This window comes from Myzus persicae, unplaced genomic scaffold (genome assembly GCF_001856785.1).
Source record: "Myzus persicae strain clone G006 unplaced genomic scaffold, MPER_G0061.0, whole genome shotgun sequence".
NCBI classification, from domain to species: domain Eukaryota; kingdom Metazoa; phylum Arthropoda; class Insecta; order Hemiptera; family Aphididae; genus Myzus; species Myzus persicae.
Genome location: NW_019102974.1, coordinates 205,332 through 231,200, shown reverse-complemented (window position 1 = coordinate 231,200; position 25,869 = coordinate 205,332). Strand labels below are relative to the sequence as shown.

The following is a 25,869-nucleotide window of genomic DNA, read 5'->3' as shown; positions in this document are numbered from 1 at the left end:
CAAAAAAAAAATTAAAATAAAATAAAATAGTAATAATAATAATAATAAGGAATGTGTAGCATATTACATTACTGACGAGTAATAATATGTAATTTGAATATAAATATAAAAATGTAAATGGCATTAATGTTTTTATTTTTATATGGTTAATGATTAATATGTATAAATAATTATTGTTGTTAGATAAGAAATTATTTTGTACAAACACAAAAATTTTTAAAAAAAAAACATAGAATAATTATAAATAAATAATAAATAATAACAGTTTCCCGTTCTTGGAAAAACAATGGGTGTTGTAATAATACTTAATGCTTTCCAGAATATTTTTCAAAATGTCAGAAGTGACAATTTTTATTTGGTGACAAATCAAAATTTTTAAGTATACAGTTTATATAAGTACAATACAATAATTGAGGGTGTTTTAAAGGGGGGGGGGGGAAATGTTTCTGGTTAAAACTATAATTTAAAAAAATTCGGTTTCTTTTTTGAGCCTTATTTTCGTTTTCACGGACCTGAAAAATAAACAAGGTATTATAATAATACTAGTTGTAATCAATGATTAAATGGCGAGATTAAACAAATACGATCGGTCAAAAAACTACATATTTATTTTCGTTATTGAGGATTAAAAATAGTATTTTATTTGTTTGTACATGCTATTATTCAAATATTATAGTTCTTACAATTATTCAATACTCGTAAAAAGTATTTATGAGTTACTCATTATAAGTTATCACTTATGTCTCATGGTTTGTTTTCTTTTTTCAGCGAAGAATTAAAAATATACCATAATATCAACGCAATATTTTACTGCCCATTTTTTTTGTTGTTGTTCAAGAGTTATAAATCAAAAAATCCCAATTTAAATTTTAAATGAGACAGTAGTTATACAAATAACTAAACAAATCGGTAAGACTAGATATTAATTAATATAAATAAATATACATATGTAATTAGTCTGGAATTAAAAATTAAACCTTTATTAGATAATATTATGCTAATACATTCATTGTTAATATTAGATTATATTTTAAAATAATAATTATCAGTATAAATTAAATACAATAGAATAAAATATTGATTTTGGGTTATTATTTTAAACTGAAATGAACAGCTATGTTCAAAACATTTTGTAAGCTTTCATCATACCTTGATGTTGGTTAAACAAAAACCAAAAGTAAAAATATATTTTTATCTAACCCAAAAATATACAATTGAAGAACAGATTAATTAAAAAAAAAAATTTTGAACATAGCTGTTGTTAAAGATAGTGCAAGGGCACGGATTAATTACTACATTTTCCCATGCATTTAATGTTGGAAAAAAACAGTGGCTTATGTACAAATTAAAAATATTTGCTTAACATTGAGAGGGTTGGAAAAATTACAATTTCAATTTTCAACATTGTACATAAATAAGCCAAGTTTTTATCAGAAAGGAGTTAAATTAGTGAGTCGGGAACTAAGAGGTGGTTGTTCATGTGCATTCCCTACATACCATTATTTATTTATTTTTTTGAATTGAAAAGAAATAATCTTGAAAATTTAGCGAGACCACATGTCTTCGGCACCTAAATATTGTAATATTAATTCACGCCATCCACTTGATCATAAGAAGAATACAATGGTATAGTTTATTCTAATTGTATTCATACTTTTATTGTTTTTGCTTACCAAGAGAATTTGTATCATTTGATCCATTGTTTGACTCTAGCGAATCATCTAGAGAACTTCCATGGACTGTCGATAAATCATCAATTGTTGAGCCTCGTTTACTACCGGTAGCGCCTATTCTGGAAGTTGTGGTCACTCCAGTTCTCCTGTAAACAAAATAAAATAATCATACATATTATATACTATTGAGCTTCTTCAAACAATGAGCAAATATTATAAAATGTATTATTAAGAACCTGAGTTTGCTTCTCAAATTATTGTTCTCCCTGGATATTGATTCATTGGATTCCAATAATTCATCGAGATCGCGCTGAATTTTTCGTTTCTGGTGTTTCTCTCTGCTGATTTCTTCTTCCGCTTCTTCGATTTGCCTTTTTAAGGATTTAACTCTGGCATTGCTCTAAAATAAGACACATTTTTACGTTGTAGCAATATTCTTGATAGGGTTTGACATACATACCTTTTCGACTTGTTCCTTGTACTGTTCAATTGTTCTTCTCTCATCTTCTAATTGCATCACGACTTCTTTCATTTTCTTCTCTAATTTACGGTTAGCTTTCTGTTGCAATTGTCTTTCCCTAATCATTGAAAACATTAGTAATGACAAGAGATACAATGAAAAATCCTTTTAATCAATCAGGTTATTTTTGTACACATACTTGGCTTCAGTTTCCAGTTGTTCATCGAGATTGGCAATCTTAGATTCCAAGTTGGCAATGGCAGTTTTAGTTTTTACTCGTTGATTGGTTTCAATTTCTGCCAATTTGGCCTTTAGTTCTTTGTTTTGTCTGTCAAATAACATTTTATTGGTCTCCAACTTCTGTGTTGTTGCTCGTTCATTTGCCAAATCTTACAAAAATTATTATCAAATAAAATTTTTTGGTAAAATACAAAATGTATAATTAATTTACCTGAATTCATCTGTTCAATCTGAATTAGAGCTTTTCTAATTCGTTCATTCAACGCTTCTGACATTGTCTGTTCTTCTTCCAATTCTTCTTCCAATGTAGATATCCTTGCTTCCATGCGACGCTTTTCATCAACCATTAATGTACTGCTAACAAACAAAATAAAATACCTATTAAAAATCATTCAATTTGGTTTCAAAAGTAATAAGACAAACCCTTTGTTGGAATTGCTATTCATTTCTTCAAGCAGATCATCACGTTCACTTTCTGCAACACGTCTGGCTCTTTCAGATGCAGACAACTCTTCTGTCAACAACAGTAATTCAGCTTCAACCGATTTCAATTTACGCTCAGTTTCTTTAGACGTGGCCGAAAGCTCATCGCGAGAAGCTCTAGCCTCTTCAGCGTCACGGGTAGCATCCTTCAATTGAACTTGTAATTTTTTAAGTTGTTTCAAGGCATCTTCCTTCAATTTGTTGTGCATGTCCAACTGTTGTTCTAGATCTTTGTAATCGGCTTCGATTTTCTTGCGAGCAGCCATTGCAGTAGATCTTTGTTTACGTTCATCTTCCAGTTCAGCTTCAATGTCACGAATTTGCTTCAGAAGTCCTCTACGTTTTTCTTCACTTTGCTCTTCTTTGGCCTAAAAGTTTATAATTAATTTGATTAACTCAATTATATCCATACAATTTTTTTTATTTTTTATTTATATTAGTTGACACCAATAGACATTTATAACAGTATTGACAAAAGTATTTTAACAAAACAAAATATTTAAGATACAATTAAAAATACAATAATAATACAAATGTATGTGTTAAAAATATGAACAAAAATAATAAGTGTCTAGGTAAAAAATTATTGGTAGTTATTAAATACGGATTTGATAGGGGCTTCTTTTTTTTTTAAATTGCTAGGCCTAGTGGTATGTAAAAAATCTTTGTCACGGATATTACCAGGGACTAAACTAATTAAAAACGTTTATTGATTTATAGTAACAATGATCAAATATAAGCTATAAGCATTAAACAAAAGGAAAAATAGGTGTTGTAATACTGGCCAATGGTAGTTTTAGGCTAAATTTACATAAATGGATATTTATTTATAGTATTTTCATAAATCACTTACAACAAGATCACGTTCAAACTGAGCCCTCAATGCTTGCATGTTCACTTCAAGTCTTAATTTAGCATCTTCAGTTATTTGAAGTTCATCTTCCAAATCTTCATTCTGTACACGTATTTCAGCCAATTGTGATTCTAATATTCTTTTAGCTTTTTCCAATTCATGAACCTAGAAAAATATTGTTATTTATTATTTTTTTCAAATATTTGAATAATAAGTGTACACAAACATTTTTGTCAGCTGTTCCTTGGCTATTTATCAATTCATCCAACTCATTTTGAAGCGTTCTCTTTCCTCTTTCCAATTCTTCAACTTTTACCATCATTTCATCTAGCTCTCTGGTTAAAGAAAGCACACGTGTTTCCTTTTCACGAGCTTCTCGTTCAGCAGTGTCACGTTCAATAGCCATTTGTTCAGAAACCGCCTAAATTTTTAGTATTTACAAACATTATTTTAAATACTTTTTTATAAAAGGTAATAAATGAGAGTAAATCTAGTTATATTGTTACCTTTTCTTCAGCAAGGGTTTTATCAAATATTCTTTGTTTCTTTTCAAGTTCGATAACCTTGGAACGCTGGGCTTCTAAATCAATATTAATATCATCTAGTTCTGATTGAAGTTTCTTCTTAGACTTTTCCAATTTATCATTTGTTGCTTGCAATTCTTCAATTTGTCGTTGTAACAATTCCACGTCCTAAACCAAATATATGTAAATATAATTGTTTAACTAATATAACTTAGTAATCATATAATTTACCTTAAAGGTTTTCTTATAAGCAGCTTCCATTGCAGCAGTTGATTCAGCATCATCTTCCATTTTTTTCCTGATTTCAGTTATTTGTAAATTAAGAGCAACTATTTGTTTTTCCATGTTTTTCTTGGACTCTTCTTCTTCCTCCAATTGTTCTTGTAAAATTTCTTTTTCACTTTCGATTTGTTTCAGTTTTGAGTTCAATGATAATTTAAACTTGGTTTCTTCTTCTAGAAGTGTCTAAAACAAAATCAAAATAACAAAGTATAATTAACCTAGAACAAAAAATCAAATAATTTTTGTTTTTAAATACCTGTGTTTCTTGCAACTGAGTTTCCATTGTTCCTGCTGATTTTTCAGCAGCAGAAGCTTTGAGTTCAGCCGCTTCCAACTGACTAACAATGGATTCATTTTCATTGCTAAGTTTAGAAAGTCTATCATTTAATTCAATTCTAGAACGTTCAGATTCAGCAAATTTACTTTGAATCTCGCCTGCAAAATATGAAATTATTAAATTGAATCTATAAATATAATGTAAACAAAATTTGATTAACAAAAGATAGTACTTACTAAGCTGAGATTCAATAATTTTACGTTTCCTTTCTAATTCAGATTTAGAAGATACGGAAGACTTAAGTTCAGCAGCGAGATCAGCATTTTCGGCTTCAAGAGTTTGCTTGGATTTTTCCAATTGACTTTTAGACTAGAAAATTATAAAAGAAAAAAAGAAAAATAAGATAATCCAATGACACAGATGTTTTAAATTTCAAAATAATACTTTTTTCAAGGATTCTATCTGTTCATTTATAACGGATATTTCTTGGCTGTGTTTGTGTCTCATTTCAGTAATAATGATTTCGTGCGATTGTGTATCTTCTTCTAATGATTTCTTAAGGGTTGCTAATTCCTAATAGGAAACAACATTTATGGATATTAAAAGGTATTATAAAGGTCAAGCGTGTCAACTGATAAATTATTTTTATTTATACCTGTTCTCGTTTAGCTCTAAGTTCATGTTGAGCTGCAGTTATGTCCAAAGAATCCAAAAGCTCATGTTTTAAAGCTTCAAGTTCTTCATTAAGGTCACGTTTTTGTTTCTCTGCTTTACTTCTAGCGGTACGTTCAGCTTCAAGATCTTCTTGGAGTTCTCCAAGTTGCGATTCCAGTTCCCTGAGAGCCTTTTGAGATTGGGCTTTGCCTATTAAAAATGTTATTCATATAAATAATGAACCATACAAGAAAATTTTAAAAAACATACTAGCAGCTTCTTCATCAATCCTCATGAATGCTTGTGTTAATTCTTCTTCTCGTTTGCCAAGTTGTAATTGTAAATCTTCTACCTGAGCTTTCTTTTCGTTTAGTTGTTCTTTTAAATCATTTACCTAAAAATATTGATATTATGCATAAACAACAATTTCTAGTCAATTATAGACGATATAATTATGCTAAATTCTAGATGCTTGCTTACCTCAGTCTCAACTTTGCGTTTAGTACGGTCCATCTCCTGTCTTTGTTGATTATCTTTTAATAAGCGTTCTTCTAATTCTGCAATGGATGCTTCATGTTTTGCTTTTAGTTTAGCTAGATGTTTAGCTTTTTCTTCTTCTTCAGCTAATGCTTGAGCCAAATCTGCAGCTCTATCTTCCAAGACTTTTTTCTCTTTAACTTGTTTCATATTGGTATCTTCAGCAAGTGCAAGGTCTTCTTCCAATTTCTTAAGTTTGGCGTCTGTCTGTACACGTTCTAATTGAAGTTTCTGCCTTGCTCCCTCTTCTTCTTCTAATTGTTCTTCCAAATCCTAAAATTATTCAAACGAAAAAAATAAAAAAATATATAAAATGAATTAATTAGTTAATGGTACTTACATTTATATTTATTTGTAGCTTCTTTTTATCTTGAGCTAATGAACTAGATCTTTCTTCTTCTTCTTCAATTCTAGCTTCTAAATCGTGTAATATTTCTTCTAGTTCTAATTTTCTGGCAGCAAGTCTAGCTCTCATTTCTTCAGCTTCAGCACATAATTCAACTTCGGCCTGCAGTTGTTCAGCCAAAGCATTTTTCTCATCCACTGCTGTTTGATATCTATCAGTAAAAATAATATTTTAAATTCTGAAATATTAATTATCAAATACAATTTTAAATATAATACTTCTTATCGAGTTCAAGAACACCACGCAGTTGAGAGTCTAATTTTTCCTTGACTAATTTCAATTCTTCTTCTTTAATGGATAATACTTCTTCTTGTTTGGTAACTTCTAAAAGTGGCTTAACTTTAGTATACAAACGCCACCATTGCCAGTTCCTCAGTTTTAAATATGCTGAACAATTGCGCTGAATGATACGAATGGCATTCAATTGTTGTAGACGTTTTTGATAATTTCGTCTTGCTAAGTATCCTCTGCAGAAAGCCTAAAATCAAGTATAATTTGTAGTCAGCAAATTCATTTTTGGGTTAAAACATGATAATATTAATTTAAAAATTTGTACTTGGAAGTTGACAATGAGGTCGGAAATTTTGAAGTCTCGTTCTTCTTCTAAATGGGCAAGAACGCCAGCTCTGAAGAATATTTTGGATTGACCAACACGATAGAGATTTGTATCAAGCTCAAGAGCTTTAATCATTTTTTCACAAGCCTTTTTACCGTCCATGAAACCTTTGGGTATGGCATTTGATGTAAGAAGTTCATATCGTTGTCTGAATTCCTGGAATGGAATACGATTGGGGAAACCCTGTCTACAAATCCTAATTCCTTCCAAAACTCCATTACATCGCAGTTGGTCCAGCACAAGTTGGGCATCAATTTTACCTGCTCTTTTCTCGTGATTTGGGATAATACATCTTACAAAATTAGGATTAGTGTTTCTCAAAGTGATCATCAACTTGTTCAATTGTTCTTTATATAATTGTGAAACTGTACGGAACATTCCTTTTCTTGTTCGTGCCCCAAACTGCGTATCAGTAAGGGCTTGATGAGCTATACCCACAATTTCTGCATCTTTCCAGATATGAGCTACAAACGGATCTTGAGATGATTGAAGGAGTTGAACAATGTTTTCATTCAATGGATCCATGTTCTTCATAAGCCACTTATGAGCAGAATAATCAACTTTTCCAGCATAATGGATTATTGAGAAATCAGCAACACCTCTAAAGTCTGTTTTATGGAATTTGGGATGAACACTTTGGGCAGACATTAGTTTTTCTACAAATGATTTGTCAGTAGCTTTTGGGAACCAACATTCTTCATCTAACAAAGCCATAACACCCATAGGCTATGAAATACAAAAAAAATTAGTCTATACTTAAAACAATTTTTAATTGTATTGCAATACATACTTTGTCAATTAAATCAATGGTGGGTTGCAAATCCAATCCAAAATCGATAAATTTCCATTCAATACCTTCTCTTTGATATTCTTCTTGTTCTAAAATAAACATGGTATGATTGAAGAGCTGTTGCAGTTTTTCATTTGTGTAATTTATACACAGTTGTTCAAATGAGTTTAACTAATAAAAATAATACAAATACATAAATACAAATATTTAATAATTGGACTAAAATATAACAAAATAGTTATTAAAGAATTTACTTCAAATATTTCAAATCCAGCCATATCCAAGATTCCAATGAATGATGCCCCTTGTCTTTTAGATCTATCCAGAGATCGATTAATGCGGTTAACCAACCAACGGAACATACGTTCATAACAAGCTTTAGAAATTGCTTCTACAGCAAACTCCACTTGTTCTTTGGTCTGGGCTTTGGACACATAATCTCTGCCTACTTTGATACGGGGTCTAAGGAAGGCTTTAGTCATTTCAGTTATAGACAAACCCAATAGATGAGCTACTTTTTGTGCTACTGTATTATCAGGTAATGTGGCTTGGTCACTATTGCGCTCTTGTTTAAACTGCATGTTTCCAAACAACATAACGGCACTCACAATTCGGAAAATAGCTAAGAAAAAAAATGTATGTATGCATATTAGGTTTAAATGGATCAAACAAAAAATTGTAAATTAACATACCAGAATAATCTTCTGTGGTCATTCCCATGATATTCATAGCATTAACAGTTTCTCTAAACTCAGCAGCATCATCTACACCGGGTACACGGAGATTACCATTTGTAAGGAAACTATAAGTTTTAGGGTCCTCGAGTATAAATTCGGCTAAAAACAAGATAACAAAATATAAATTTAAATTTAACTATTAACATAAATAAATAAACTAAATTCAATTTTATAAAAAAAAAATGATAAATAATATTAATTATGTTGTATATTAATTTACATTTTTGTTCAGTAGTTGCTCCACATAGCAATTGGTAGAAAATATGGAATGTACGTTCATCTTTTGCTTGACGTATAGCTCTTGATTTTTCCAATAAGTAAGTTTCAATATTAGCACCAGCAATGAAACCAGAAGCATCAAAATTAATACGAATAAATTTACCCTGTAAACAAATTTAAGATTGATTTAGAGTCATCAACATATTAATTTTATACAAAACTCACAAATCTAGAAGAGTTGTCATTTTTCACAGTTTTCGCATTACCAAATGCTTCTAAAATGGGATTAGCTTGCAACAGCTGTTGTTCTAGTTCACCCTAAACAAAAAAACATACATATGTATTTTTTTATTGAACTGGAAAATATTTTGCCACTCACCTCATAACTAACATTAGTATTACACTAGTTAAATAAGTACATCATCAATCCAAATGGAAAGCGTGCAAACATTTTAGTAAAGCAATGTAAATATTTTAATACACAATATATTGTATGTATAACATAGATTAGTAAAACATTGAATATTATAAATAGATAAATATACTAAATAAATTTATATGCAAATAATTGTATATACTTACAACAACTAAAGCTGGACCAGGTGACTGTGATTTTCAAAGAACCAAAATAAACATGGAAAAAGAAAACAAATAAATAAGTAAATAAGTATAATAAATGCATTTTTTGATTTTAAATAAAAAGAATATCGATTATTTTATAATCAAATTCATACATTTTCAAGGTTAAATAGATAAAAATTGTTTAAGTTTTTAAGTCGAAAAACATCAAAAAATTTTTTTTATATTTTGTAAATTGTTAGCAAAATACACATTGATTTTTTCCGTATTATTGTATAAAAAGGTAGTATTTTAAATATAAAATAAGTAAATTACGTAATGTTGTTGTTTTTTTTTTAAATAACAATTTACACAACGAATGTTGTACAGGTTCTATTTGTGTAATATGAATAAGAGGTTCTTATCTAATATTATAAATTATAATATTGGTTTTATTGAACACAGGTAAATTAACTAATGTCTATTTTAAAATATTTTAGACAAATCAAAAATTAAAAATGTCAACAATAAAATATACTTATTGTTTGTTCTGTTAGGTTGTATATTTTTTTAACACTCCATTTAAATGCATAAAAAATACACAAATCTAAAGAATAAACACCTCAATTGAAAAGATACGTATTGTAAATTTTTCTATAGCCTATAATGTTGAAACTGGTAACAATAATACAAGATGGATGAGTTAGCGTTATAAATTAGTGTTCTAGTTTTTTAATACTATAAGAAGTACATGTTATATTATAATTTAAAGAGTGATCGTGAGGGTTTGAAAAAATAATTAAGTGCCTAAAATGTCAAACGCATACATAAAAATACATACAATCAAATCAATTAGGTTTATACTATAATAAGTGCTTTAAAGTGTATCGTGAAAAATAAGTTTAGCCCTAAGCTTTTAGGAAATTATTTTTAATCAATTGTTAGTTGAAAAATTGTTGACAAACACACATTTTTGTTCAGGTCGGTACCTTCCTATAGTTTATCAATAATAATTATTTACTTATTATGACGTGAAATAATAATTTTAAAAAAATTTTATGATAAGCAAGCGCGCATAACTTTAGGAGAAAAAACCACTTCGTTTACTTGTGTAAATACCAACTACTGACAATAAGCTAAATTATTAATGATAAAACACATCAACTAAAGAACCCGTTTGTAAGCGTACAACTGCTATCTGTAAAACTTTGGTCAAACACTCATTAATAATCTATGAGACACGTTCCCTAATGTCAATAAATTACAACGACCGATGACTAATGAACAAATCATTTGTTGATTTTTAACAAGAAATTTCATGGTTTTAAAATTATTTTTAAAAGAATTTTTGTATCTCACGCATTATATAATATAATTATTAACGTATTAACGTTACACATGCCTAAGCTACATTGCTAGTTGCTACTATAGAAATAAAAAGAATTTGAAAACGTTTTACTTATGGCCAAATCAGTAGATAAATTTCGATCAATATACAATTATAATAAATCGAAAGGAAATTTTAAAAATGTTTGCAAGGAGTTTTAGTTTAAATTTTTATTTTTTTGCAATAACATTATCGTGATAATTGTTGAAGATATCACTGCTCAGGTACATAATATATTAATATCAGTTCAACTAATAATTGTATGTTTGGGTATTTTTTTAAACAAATATTACATTATAATATCATATTATTACGCACAAGCGCGTCATAAACAATAAATTGTCATCGTTTCGATACTTGCGTTCGTGTACGAGGCAAGAATACCAAAAAACAAACATATCCACCAACACACGAAAAGCTAAATATATATTTTTATTTTAACACAAGGCATTGCGAATACAAATACATATAACATATTTTTCATTTTCGGACACTGCGTTTAACGCGTGCTTACAATGTTATAGTAATACTATTGTTTTGCTCCAAGTCGGGTGCGCCATACATTCTTACAGACTTGATTTTTAAAAAAAAAAATTGTTATTTATATTTATTATTATTTTACATCGTTATTATTGGAACTTAATAATATTATAATATACCACGCATGTTATTTATATCCGTTGGAAGGTGCCGCGATTTCTTTTCTCCGTTCAAATTCGCGCGGTGGAGAACGTGACGATTAACATAAACGCGCGCGCGAAACAAAGAAGAGGCGCTGTGCGTTTTTAGACGACTCGGGTCGCGTTTTACGTTGCGCAATAGAAAAAAACATCGCCTTACACGATACAGAGGTATTATAGGACACCACAAGTATAATAATATTATAATATATATCCAACGCGTACACACATACACGTCCCCAAGAAACACGACTAATGAGCCAAGTTCTTTTTATCGCCGAATAGGTATTATGCGACTCGTGGGTATGTTATAATATTCTATAGGTACGTGTATGCTCTGTGTGCACGAGTATAAATCAAAAAGTCGTGTTGTCTTGCGGACGCGAGCGCCTTTTTTGTTCAATTCCTCACACATTTTTACGTCTTTTAATAGTATTTGGGATGATCTTCAAACGGGTACCTCCTACATGGAAAATAAAAGCGGCCTTTTCATGTATTCGATTTTACATAAAAAGATGTCAGCAGCTATTGTTTGTTTCTAACAGCCATAATTTATCATACTCGTATGCATGTGTATAAAATTATATACGTAGTGTGAATGGTTCAGAATTATAATTTAAAAATTATCGATATAATATATTGACTAATTAGTAACTACATACCTAACGGCTACTGAACTATTTAATTTTATACTCAAAACGTGATGTCGTAATTTAAATTACAAATTTTGTATAATTTACTAAAATGAAAAACGTATAAGACTAATTTTTACGAATAAAATAAAAACGATGATTCAAGGCGTCCAGCGTAATAACGAGAAACTAATAATAAAATGATCATTAATAAAGAATAAAAAACACGAATTATTGGTTCCACTAGAAAAAAAAATGTACATCTAATATTTAATACCACAAATAAGTATTAAAAAAATTACTCGATAGGTACCCTAAGATGTATAATGCCTTTATACTACAAGTTTGAGATTTTCTGTTATTCGTATACCTCTTTAGTCTTGATGGATCCAGCGTTATCATTTAACATAATATTATTATGATATTGCCGGACGTCGCGATGTCGGGCCGACGTAGGTTGCATTGCAATAAAAAGAATTATTATCATCGTTATTCAACATCAAAATCACACGTCTACAGTATATGCTATTGAACGCGTGTATTATTGTTATTATTATTAAATCATCATCGTTGTCGTCGATGGTTTTTAAACAAACCGCAATGATTCGTAAACAACAATTGCAAACATTAATAGCTGTCCGCGTTTGGAAACGCTTTATTGGTTCATAATATTATACAGTGTCACCGTCGACTACTTTTTTCTATATGTCAATATTTTTAAAAAATGATTACTCTGTACACATGCAAAGCTATGACTATACGTTTGATTAAAATATCCTGAACCGTCTAAATTAGGAATTGTACTCGATTATTATAAGATTACCTTAAGATAACCTTAAGATTTAGATATCTGAAGATGATGTTATAGCGGTTTTCGATAGTACTATGAATTAATTACGCTTTACTAGAGTTTTAAAAATAATTACTCAATATTTATTTTACGATTAGGCTGCAAGTATTTAATTTAATGAAACGATATTTCTCGAGCGTTTTCTAAATTATAATAATAAGACGATTAAGCTAACTTATCTGGTAGAAATCGCAAGGGGGACCCTACGTGGCCAAACGTGTGAGTCATATACGCATACATATTAATGCCAACAACGATAACGAGCGTTCGATTAAAAAAACGGAATCGTACGCAGAACACCTATACAGCGAACAAGAAGAAATTTCACATACGCGGTTTTGATATTATAAATTACATTTATACATATTTGTACATTTTTTTTACATTTAAGTCGCCGCGGACAAGGCCACTAGCTAATATGTTTAGAGAGTACCTCACGGACGTCGTGATAAGCACAAGAAGCTATTTATGGTAACACGCACGTGAGTTTTGGGAAGTAGCTTCGAAATCGACTCTAGGCGGCGCGGCGGTACGTATATACATTTTATGTGTGCTTCATGCAGACGGGTAAATTACAAAATACACTATTCCAATGTTGGTTTTAGGAGTGATTTTTACACCTCGTCAATTCCATAATAGGTTCTCGGCGCAGCATTATCGGGCAGGTCGTTGCCTCAATATGACAGAAAAATAAAAACAACAGAAAGAAGGCCACGCCGATCCATCCAACGGTGTTCCAAGTCATAACCCGTATTAATAATATACGTCGTACGCGACAAAAAACAACGAAGCAACTATACTGTTATGCAGACACTAGTGCTGGGTCGCATAATCAATCCCTAAACATTGAATGAACTAATAGTAAGCTAATGGTCCCTTACACACGATTTAGTGGACCATAATTAGTCCATAACATTTTAGTATACCATTAATCAATTTTTATGCAAATCGGCATAAACATTGTTATTACTCACACAATTATTAAACATTCTGTATTAAACGATGACTGTCGGGTGCTGTCTGCAAACTAGAACACAATGCTGAAAACCTAGACTCCAAGCTTTTATCGACCACGTTTATTGGTTAAAACCACATAATCGTAAATAATGTTATCATAATTTGAAAAAACTAACGAGAAAGAAAAAAATCCTTTAAGGCAGACAAAATTCAAATAAGATTTTTCCAAATGTAGAAGAATACGATATAAAAAAGGAAAATTTAGAAACACAAAGCAATATTATATTTACTAGTGCACTGTGTAAGTAAAGACACTAGTAAATAATAAGAAAGTATTCATCACATTAATGAATTATATAATTTGTTACAACACAAACATATTATTTATCAGTACCTATTTACCAAAATATAATTTAAAATTAAATCAACCAACAAGTTTAATAATCACAATAATACAAAATACATTTAAACGAATTATCATTTAAACTGGAAGGAGGCCCAACCTAAACTACTGATGCTACCAGAAATTGTAATAAATATACGATACACAATTTATGATCTTTGTCATTAGGGAAGTTGTTAAGAAAATAGGAATCTTTAGAAATAATAACTTAATTTTTAAGATTGAAAAAAATATTATTTTCATAAACTAATCAAAATATTAACCGAGTACTGTGTCACACGCTATACTAGAGGTTCTCAAACTGTGGTACTCGTACCCTTTGGGGGTACTCAACATTTTGTAGGGGTACGATTCTGGGCAACAAATCATTAAATTTAAAGAGAGAAAAGATTTTTTTATAAATTTTAGTAACCTAGAAGGGGTCCCTAAAAAATTCTATTGATAAAATGGGGTACAGTGTCTATACAAGTTTGAGAACCCTTGCGCTATACCATTGGTTGAACTTTTGATAAACACTGGTTTTGAGGAAACTGATGTCTTTGACGAGGTGTTTTATTATCCATCCATCTAATATCGATGTAATAACTGTCTAAGCTTTAAGATACAATCATTGATTTTCATTAGAAATAATTGATCATTGTCGTAATTGGCTCATTACTCAGTACTACAGAATAAATACCACCGTTTGCCAATATTGTAATGACAGATAAAAAAATTAAATAATTAAAATAAAAGTTAGTATAAATTTGATCAATTATTTGGACCGATTCGTTCTAATTATTTATTTTACATTTTTAAAACAACGAAATTAATAATATGTCATATTTTAGACTATAGGCAGATTGAGACATTGAGCAATTGATTTATCATTGCTATCAATGTTAAAATAATACAAACATTCTACACTAGGCAATAGCACGTGTCGAGTAACTGATTAAAAACTCGTCATTGTATCCTGTTCGTACATACCTATATAGTGTTAAATCAGACGTGACTGTTTGCTAAACAAACGCTTTGAAATAAAAAGCAACTTCGCAGAATCTCAAAACTAAAGAATTTATTTTTCTAGAAGTTTAAATATTCTCAGTTGCTCTGGCAAAGTAAAACTCAAATTTCTACATTTTATATGTTATGTTATTAGGTACGCTATATATTATTTAAAAAGTCAATCAAATTATTTTTAAATATTCATGAAATTAAAATTCTCTTGGTTCGTTCTAGTAAAATATTTTTCTAACTGAAGAACCTAATATGAACAAATTACGGTATTTTATTTTTCATATCAATAGTTGTTGTCTACGGCCATATCACTTTTTGATCAATGACAGTTCTATGATAGATATACAATATACATATAGTAAATATAGTACGTGATAATGGATCGTTAGTACCTATTCATATGCCCAAAAATAGACTAATGCATATGATAACCGTATGTGAATTTGGGTAACCACGCGGATGTCTTATATAATGAGAATTTGCACATGACACGGTTAAGAAAAGAAAAATTGTGACCATATGTGGGACTGATCAGTTTGGCGCCAAATAAGGCAGCAAACTTCAACATCATCCTTGTAGCTGCACGGGAGTCCGATAAATCTCAACATTACTTTCACTGTACTCAACTATAAACATTTATTCTCTGCAATATAGAATATATTGGCATTTTGTTCTCTTTGGACAAAATCATTCAACATAATGAATATTAATTATGTGACACGAGTACATGACATCGAAACGATAGCTTATTCGGATACCTATATATATTATTTAAAAAAATAACACGAGTCACCAGCGACCAGTAAACATATCAGTCTAAAACAAACGTCCTAACCGAATTGGGTTTGATCTTTTATCTTCTATTATTTGATTCGAAAATCAGCGTGTAAGGTCGCCAGAACAGTAAGAAAATTATTATAATTAGGCATTCAACGGAAACTGCCTAAATTGGAATCGACTGCTGACGATACACAGACATTGACGATTATAACTGCATGATAGTTAGACATGAATATTTTACCGTCTTAGGGCCCACCATTCATGGGTGTTTAGCTGCAGTATCTACACAACAATGACGAGTTTCGCTATTATTCCAAACAAAATAAGGACAGATTATGTATTGTTCGAGCCAATAAAGATAATAGCTTTCACCGTGTTTGCAACCAAGTAATGATTCGTGCACAGTGCACACGCCACGCTGCTGCAGTTTAAGGCAAATATTAATATTCAACGGGCGGTGCAAAAATACATGTATATAATAATATACTCATTACTCACACGATAAGCGTCAATCATGTACAGCAGCAATGTATAAATAAAGTATAGGCCAAGTAATAACATACGCCTATCAATTAGAACGAGTACAAATCACTATAGGGTATAATACTTATGTATTTCTGTGATATGAGTAAAGGAAACATATGGACATAAATAATAGAACAAATATGGAAAGAAATATTGCAAATCTATAACTAAGGTCAACTCCATTCTGGTTTTCATAGTATACCAGCTTTCACGTAAACCCCTACAGATTAAAAATGGAAGACTTCATGCGGTATATGTGCATTATTACAGTCGAGTTTTGCACGCGTCCGTCGGCGTAATGAATAAAACAACAGTAAACGTGAGATCTATTAATGCAGGCAGGTTAAAAATCACGGCGTATTACATGAATTACTTTTCAGATATCCATCTAAGAGCCTAATATAGAAGTGGGAGTGGTTTTAAGTTAAATCAACATTACGCCTTCATTTCAAACCTACAGAAATGCTAAAAGTACAAAATATACACGTATAATATTAATTTGCAACAACTACATAATACGCAGTCCCCTTGCTTTTATGTTTCATCAATTTAAATAATTCAGACATTTTAATACTTAATTTGCTTAAACTACTTATTGAAATTAATTGATAAAACCAACTAGGCAAAAATTAAAATAATTATTATATTTTATCCAAATTTGAATTAATGACATTAATAAAGTAGATAAATATAATTTCTGAATAAGAAACTGTTAATATGCTTTTTATTATATGTTAAATAATTATTAATTAATGTTATGGAAATGTCACAATATCAAATGTTTATTTAGTGATTTTTGTAAAGAAATTTTTTTATTTGATTAATTGTTTGTTAGAATGGCGATGGATTTCGATTGAATGATAAGTGGGTCGAAGTCGAAATGTATAAAAATGATTATATGACAGATATGTGGTTACTCACAGCATGTTGAATCACTCCTTTGGGTTTAGACGCAGCCACGTAAGCCAGGTATTGAATAACTTTTTTCGTGTTCTCGGTTTTTCCAGCACCTGATTCTCCAGTACACAGTATTGACTGATCTTCTCGATCTAAAATGCAATATAAAAATAAAAAATGTGTTTCTATTTTTTTTACACCTCTAAAAATATGAATATAATGTATAATTAACCTTGTAACATCGATCTGTATGCAGTATCAGTTACCGCGAATACGTGTGGTGGTACTTCATGTCGTTTGTTACCTTTGTAACGTTCCATTATGTTTTCTGTGTAGATAGGTAACCTTTTGTACGGATTAACCACCACACAAAAGAGTCCTGAATATGTCTAAAAGTATAAAAAGGAAGATGTATAAAATGTATAAAAACAAAAAATAATAAACAACCCTAGTCAACCCTGGCCCTAGTGTGATTCAGGAAACTAGAAACATACCTATAAAGCTCATTTTCCTCTAACCCGTTGCATTACATTTAAGGATGAGTGTTCAATATAAATATTTACACATTTGTTCTATAGTATTGATGACATTGCCGTAATTACTTCGATATATTTACACTAAAAAACTATTTTTGAAGGCATTTTGATGTAGTTTTTTATTTTTCATAAAACCATAAATGAAATATAACCCAATGTATAAAAAGTAAAAAATTGCCAAGCACAAAAAATATTGATCTTTGACAGTAAGATATGGGGTAAGTAATACCTACCTATATTTTTCATAAAACAAGATTACATTGAATGATTAGTTAGTTATCATTGATAACAATGTAAAATTCATACTTCAAATATTTGTAACTTGTGAGTAAATACTAAATTATCATCATACAATTATTAAAAATAGTTATACATTTTTAATGTTTTTTTTAGAATAAAAAGTAAGTGTTAAATTTCACATGTCCTAGCTGTTCTCTTGATAATTTAAACAGAGTACCTCCTAATCCAAGACACAACAAATAAAAACCAGTTTCATAAAAACAACATCCGTTATTGTCCTAAAGAATATATTTAACATTTATTTTCACGTTATATTGTGTAGGTTAACTTCTACGTTAATATAATAATTACCTACTATTTAAACTTTTACGAAAATTATCATTTTTGTTTTATATTAATTAATGGATATCAGGTACCTATGATAGTATGATTTTAAAGTTCGTCAGTTAAATATTTTATAGGTACCTAGTCAATATATTACAAAGGTACAATAAATATTAATCTATATCTCATTGGTACTCAACTAACAATTCAATAACACGATGACTTCTATTTTAAATTATGAACCATCATAATTTATACTTTTTATTAAAAATAATAAGGGAACACTTTTATACTTTATCATATAAAATTAGCTGGCTGATGAATTTATAACATATTGTCTCAGCAACAAATTTTAGATATACCTACCTAGTTCTACCCGATTCAATACCAAATGAATATAAGATATTTTTATTTAAATTAATTACCTTCAATCATTTTTACGAGTGGCCTTGAATTTTCCATTTTTATTTTTTTGGCAAAGAAATGATAAATAAATATGCATTATAATTTATGATAAAAACTCTTATAGAATATACATTTTTACGTATAAAAATAAAATTGACTTTAAATTAATCTTTAAAGGGTTTGGAAAATTTTTAAATATTTAATTTAGTTTTTATATTTTTTAGATTAGATGAAAGTTGGAATTTGAAATTTAAAAATAGGTATGAATACTATGAACGATAAAAATAGAGATTCAATTATTTCTAAAAAAAACTTTTAATACTAAATGTGTACCCATGTAAACATAACACATTTTACATCAATATTTTTTTTTTATGGCTTATTAGTATGAAATGTATAACTACTAATATTTAATAATAAAGTATTATGGAACTTAGTTTTCTGTTTTCATAAAAGAAAATAAATAAATTATAAGTACATTTATTTCAAAAATTATTACATTATTACTGGTAAACCATTTGACCTAATTGATTTCTACAAGGAATTTTCGAATGGCCGTTAAATCTGATTAAATGGTGCTAATTTACAACGAATTCCGTGAATGATTCAATACACCGACAAGGTTTCTCCTGCGTTTCGTAATAGAATTAATTTTTAAAATGGACCAGGATTCCAACATACAGCATTATTGTTGCGATTACTAATCGGTTACGACAAAATAAATGACATATTTTGTACAATGAATATTAGCGGGAATGGCCTCTTAAATAGATAAATAAAAATAAAATGAAGAAATTCTATAAAACTATATAGTATTTAATTTCTTATGGAAGCAACCAAACAAGCGGAGAAACATAATTAATTAAAAATTATACAAACGTAATAATTATATATGCTACACAAAAATGAATAGCCAAGGAGAAAATATGATTTAAAAAAAAAAAACGCATATTTGTTGGAAAAGAGTCGTACGAGTATGTTGACTATGACTCATGGGTTGAGGCTTTACTCATTCCTTGGACATACACATAATATAACCACTCCTGTTTTCGAGAATACGCGTTCGAGCTCTATACAGTATGCACAGTAAATATTAATTATAATATTTGACAGAAACATTTCGACTATTCTCAAAGATCCATCAGCTCGAAAAAATGAAAACGTAGTTAAAGCAATATACTGAGCTCACTAAATTTGATATCGTTCATAACCATAGATAGGCAGATAGGTTAGACGTGTTACGTAACTATTCTATACAGATGCTTTGTTCGAAACATTTGGCGAATTTTTCCAATAAAAATATCAATATAGGTAAGAGTTAAATTAATGTATGCGTATATTATAAAACATAGTACAGGCAACCGTAATAATATAAATCATAAAAGTAAGAAAACACCGTAAAATATCATAATTATAAAATATATATTAACATTTAACTAAATGATTAAACTCAAATTGAAGTATATGACGAAATCATTAACTATAGATAACACATTATACTTAAAATATACCATTTAAAAAACCGAATAAAATGTCTATTGACAGCCTTTTATTTTAACTTAAAGAAATTATATTATAAGTTATAACAATTCTCAGCTTAATAGAAAATACAATTTTAGTGCAGTGTTCGTTATTGACAATCATTTTTTTAGTTAGTTTTTTAAGTTATCTCAATAATATCGTAATAATGAATTTAGATCCTATTGAATATTTGTATTAAGTTTATTATGTATTAGTACATTTTACAAAATACGTTTTCTCTAATATAGGTAAATACTAAATTGTATTTCCATTTCTTTTTAATGATTTTAAATTGGATTAGGTATATTCATTAATATTAGATAACAACCGTTTTATTCGAGTCAAAAAATCAATCATTATTTTGAGCCCAATAAAAATAATTGATGTAAAACATTTCAATTTTATTTTGTGCATTATACTAATAATGGTAATTGGGTAGACAAAATAAAAATGAGCATCTATACTAAACGAACGTATATTAGACAAATGGAATGACAGAGCGACACATAGTTATTTAATCTTGGTTTTCTTTTTAACGAGCATTATTTTTTAATTGTGTTTTAATCTTTTAATGTACCTAACATAATATACAGCAGACAACCGCAAGTGATGATCAACAACTAAATCTAGGATTGAATATTGAACGAAACAGACACTATCCAGTATATTATACTGTGTCTGAGTAATCAAGTCTTAATAATTTCTTTTCGCTTAGTAATATGTTTATTACATGTGATATAATATTACGATTTATGAACACATCAAATAAATACGCTAAGTATGTTTCTACAATAGAGGTTTCTACGAGGGTGAGTTGTCCAGACAAGATTATGTCACACTGTCTGACCTGAAATGACCTGTAGTCTGCATTCCAAAGTGCTTAATAATAATAATAATAATAATAATAATAATACTAAAGATTTTTAGTAGGTATTTGGGTTCATTTCGAAACACAAATATGAGCATTACTGATTAACGGTGCTTAAACACATTTGAGAAGTAAAATTCATATTAATATAAATCACTGATAGTCATAATATGCAACTAGTAGCACTATATAGATTTTTGCGAGTTTCAGTTGAAAAACAGAAGCAACAATCTAAAAATACCAACTGGTACTATGACGACTATTACATTATTATTATTATTATTATAATGTACGTAAATATTCTATTAAAATTTTTTTTTTACTATTTGTATTAATCATTCAACGTTTTTAATACAATTAAATGCAATTTACAATTACGGCATGAAGTAAATATAAATAATGTAAATAAAATTTTAGAATTCATAATATTAATTCATTATCTGAAATATTATAACTACCTACCTAACAAACAAAATAAAATATGCAGGTAATTTTATAACAACAATATTTGTATATACTCAAATATTTGATTAAAAAGTCAGTTTTTGTTGAGTTGCCTATGGTAGCTAATCTATAATTCTATATGGTACCTATTATATACCTTTTTTTAACCATCAAATGCTGAATTAAAAATTACTTTTAATATTTTTCAAACCGTTGGCATAAACTATGTTAATAGTACTATATTTAATAAGCTTGGTATACAACTACTATAATAATACTGATGGTCAGATTACTTTATATTTTTTTTTAATACCCTCATAGTTTTATAGATTTTTTATGATTAAACCTATTAACATGAATTATACCGGAAATTATTCCTACCTATCTAATATATACAGACTATTATTTTTGTTTTTTAAGTCTGTTATGATTATTGTAAAATACTGTATGAACTTATTTGAATGGTATTTTCTTTAGACTTATCAAACAATAGATAAAAATGTAAAATAAGTTTTTTTCAGATGTAAGGTTCATAGGTACAATTTTAAGTTTCAACGGAATAAAAATGATTTAACAAATTTAAAATTCTTATATATCAGGAATACTCTATTTTATGTTTTTATAAATATATACATCATACTATAAATAGTTATTGGTATTTAACAAAAAAATTATTAGTACTTTATGATACTCATTACGAAAGGAAATATATTAACAGTTATGCCAAGTCCAAAAGTTGAATGTATTTAATTAATAGTGTTAGTAATTATATTATTATAATACGTATACATTTCAATATACATTAGTATAATTACTATCCATATCTAAATAACTTCTGATACAACTCAACTATAGTAGGTACTTTAAAAACCTACTATAACTTATAAGTATGTATTAAAATAGAGTACCAACCCATAATATTACAACAAATGATTGATCATTATAACATTTTGAATAATTAAATTTATATGGGTAAAAATGTAAAGGGTTGTTGACAACCTTGTCCCATTGACTACTTGTATAATTTTGAAGCCAAATATGGTTTACTAGTACCTAATTTAAAACCGTCTCAAACTTTCACATTAAAACAGTTGCTATTTAATCTACTGACATTAAACCATTATTTGTCTAAATAAATACCTACACAATTACCTATATTACACCTAAGTACTTATAAGGATTTCTTACAATGTATGAATTATTAATAGTAGAAGTAACCTAATATTAATATTTATTTTCATTTGAATTAAAGGAATACTTTAACTACTTAATGGGTACAACAAGTGTATAGCAAAAGTTAATTCAAACAAAATCGAGGACACATATTCAGTTAAAAGTACCTAAGGGCTTAAAAAAATGTCTGACACCATGGAATATTTAATTTTAAATTTTTTATATAAGGTAATTCTTTATTTTAAATTAAGTTGTAGGCATATCAATATACTACGATAGGCATCTAAAAAATAGTTTAATATTTTTTTGGTAAGTATTGAACTGATGTTGGAATGAGGAATGAGTAAAGATTAGAGGAGTATTATAAGTAAATATAACAATAATTATTCTAATTGTAATTGTGCTAATTTTTAATTATACCCGATATTAAATTTAAGTTCTATAAATCAATAAGTATCTACCTAAATATCTACCTAGTATTATAACTTTTTTTAAAAAGACTATTAACAGAGCTGGCCTTAGGCAGGAGCTTGCAGGGCCCTTGCCATCACTCAATTGTATGACATTTTGGGCTTCGTGTCGTAAAAAATTATATTTTCTGAGGCATCGCCTAAAACAAACTGCACGGACCTCACTCCACCTTAAAGCTGACTTTGACTATACTTACATTAAATACTTTTTTAAAATTGTAACTCTTCTTCACCTATTTGGTTAATACTGAGGTTAATACAATGCTTAATAGCAGTTTTTATTTTTAGTAGATAGGTAGACCTAATTAATTTCCTCAAGAGTTTCATTATACAAATTAAAAAATAAAATATGACAAAACAACTAGGTAGATGATTAATTATAAGCATATTTACATAAATAAGTAAAAATGATTAGACACCAAAATATCATTCTTTTAAAATAGTTGTAGCCTGTAGATATATAAATATTTTAAGATTATCATATTTTATAACTTCTATTAGTTTATATTTAACCTAGGTAGGTACCAAACTATTTGTTATGGATAATCCACATAATATGATGAATATGTATGATAAATTATTTTTCATGAACAGTTAAATTAGGTATATTATCATCAGACTACATTTATTGTTCATAGCAAAAAACTGCTTTAATTAATAAATAACTATGAATTATAATAGGCACTTCTTGCTATTTAATGAACTGTGTTTAATTAATCAAACTTAAATAAGATTGTTGTTTAAACTATATCATTATGATATATTTAAGAAGGGTAAATATGGGGGTAAATGTTTGACTAAATATAATGTCTAAGCTTCAATAAGAAGACAAATTGATAAATAGGTAACTTTCAAAATTCTAAATAATTCACTACTTGTATGTCTTACTCAATGTCTTATGAACGTCATTCATTCTATACAGTTTATAACTGCCAACTATCTAAAATGTTCAACGTATTGTAGTTGGTAGACAACCGGGCAATGAAAATGGAGGTATGCAAACTTCAGTTTATTTCTGGGACCTTTACCTAATAATCGTTAAACGCAAATTTTGAGACTTTATCACATGCATAATATCTATTACTATAAGCACACAGAAATAATTATGTAGATTAGATAGTTGGGAAAAACACAAATAGTTAGAATATATTCTACCACAAGCGCAGGCAACCAGACTTTAAGGTTCAGCGTCAATTCACTTGTTATAAACCGGTTGCTGGCTGTTAGAAATCTTGAATCACACAGAAGGTACAAGGAGGCAATCGGATGGCTCTGACAAGAAAAAAAACCCCCAATGCTATTGACTTACGTATATCAGTCCCGAATAGTAGCGGTCCTTGATGTTGTGAAGCACACAGGCCTCGTTCAGGCACGTTAACTCGGCCATGTCTTCACTCTTGTCGAACTTGGGCGGATTCATCTTCTGTATGCTATCTTTGTCGACGAGCACCCGCTTGCCGGTCTCGGCGATTTCCACCTCGACTTCGTCGCCTCGTTCGCCTTTGATGCCGGCCGACACGAAGCCCTGGCTCTCGTGGGGCACCCACACCAGACGTTTCTGGGTCCATTCCGCCTGTGTGGGCTGATCGTTGAGCTGATTGCGATCGACGGCCAGGTACTTCATGAACGGGTCCGATCGGTCGGCGTCCATGTCCATGGCTACGAGGGTTCGGCGCACTCGCGTACGTCGTCCACGGGCGCGATGGATACAATTGATATTATGGGTGTGTTATGTTTAAAAAAAAAAAAAAAACCAAAAACCGGTCGAAATTATCAAAAACAATATTGCGGACGCGTTTAAAAAAAAAAAACGTGTCTCGAGATTATGAATTTACACAGAAGGTAATATAAAATATAATATCAGTCGTTGTCAAAAGTCGGCGGCGGACGCGTCCGGGTTGCTGCAACGCATCTGTGGCCTGTGCCGGGTCTGTGCGGTAATGTTGTCGCGTTCGTCGGGCGCGCGCGATACGAATAACGCGATTACGGTCGAGAGGGAGCGACAGAGAGAAAAAACGGTCAAGTCTCGCGTTCCTCCTCCTCCTCCGCCGAACAACAACTACACCGAAGACGATGCGCGGTGGCGGTGGCGACTGGTGATGACGACGGTTCGCGCGGTGCGGTCGTCGTCGTGGTGGTGGTGACTGGTGGTGTGCCGCCGCCGAGTTTTTACGGTTGCAACACTATCGGTATTCGGTACCGGACTTCTGCGACCGTGTCTTCGTTCGGAAGGTATGGTGGCGCGTCCGTGTGCCGTACCAGCGTACCGTCTGTGTACCACCCGGGAGAGACTGTTCACTATTATAATAGTCCTCTATGGGTTTTCGCACGCGGTGGGACGACGACGATCCGCACACCCGCTGATAATAAAATACATTTGCCCAACGGGCGCGATGACGTATGTCGTTTAACAATAAGGACGTGCAGCAGCAGCTCTATACGTGGTGTACAACTACCATATTTTACCTG

General features: G+C 29.9%; 1 protein-coding gene across 6 annotated transcripts; it reads right to left on the bottom strand.

The window, feature by feature from the left end:
* Window positions 1–233: 233 nt before the first annotated feature.
* On the bottom strand, window positions 234–25,442 carry LOC111033511 (myosin heavy chain, non-muscle). 6 transcript variants are annotated; one of them, XM_022314277.1, is made up of 31 exons: window positions 24,710–25,442; window positions 17,652–17,808; window positions 17,444–17,571; window positions 9,334–9,357; window positions 9,131–9,154; window positions 8,977–9,069; window positions 8,753–8,915; window positions 8,488–8,631; window positions 8,050–8,417; window positions 7,796–7,966; window positions 6,946–7,731; window positions 6,608–6,867; window positions 6,324–6,540; window positions 5,927–6,256; window positions 5,717–5,840; window positions 5,448–5,656; window positions 5,237–5,365; window positions 5,029–5,161; window positions 4,772–4,950; window positions 4,465–4,698; window positions 4,216–4,401; window positions 3,936–4,130; window positions 3,710–3,874; window positions 2,797–3,224; window positions 2,585–2,727; window positions 2,333–2,522; window positions 2,134–2,251; window positions 1,910–2,073; window positions 1,674–1,819; window positions 1,498–1,570; window positions 234–512 (listed from the first exon to the last, which is right to left on the bottom strand). In XM_022314277.1, exons 1-30 carry the CDS (start codon window positions 25,055–25,057, stop codon window positions 1,545–1,547), a joined length of 5,982 nt encoding a protein of 1,993 aa, XP_022169969.1. In that variant the 5' UTR covers window positions 25,058–25,442; the 3' UTR covers window positions 234–512; window positions 1,498–1,544. The 6 variants fall into 6 exon arrangements, with proteins under 6 accessions (XP_022169969.1, XP_022169967.1, XP_022169973.1 ...); XM_022314275.1 differs by having other exon boundaries at window positions 2,585–2,730; window positions 24,710–25,441; XM_022314281.1 differs by lacking the exon at window positions 9,131–9,154.
* Between the last annotated feature and the right edge of the window lie 427 nt (window positions 25,443–25,869).

What these genes read in the sequence shown, in the direction of transcription:
- LOC111033511 (XM_022314275.1), bottom strand. Translation starts at nt 25,057, where the DNA reads ATGGACATGGACGCCGACCGATCGGACCCGTTCATGAAGTACCTGGCC. An exon ending in AACGCAAAGTTGAGACTGAG is followed by an intron (nt 5,841 to 5,926) that starts GTAAGCAAGCAT and finishes CAATATTTTTAG; the next exon opens with GTAAATGATTTAAAAGAACA. An exon ending in AAACCCTTGCTGAAGAAAAG is followed by an intron (nt 4,131 to 4,215) that starts GTAACAATATAA and finishes CTAAAAATTTAG; the next exon opens with GCGGTTTCTGAACAAATGGC.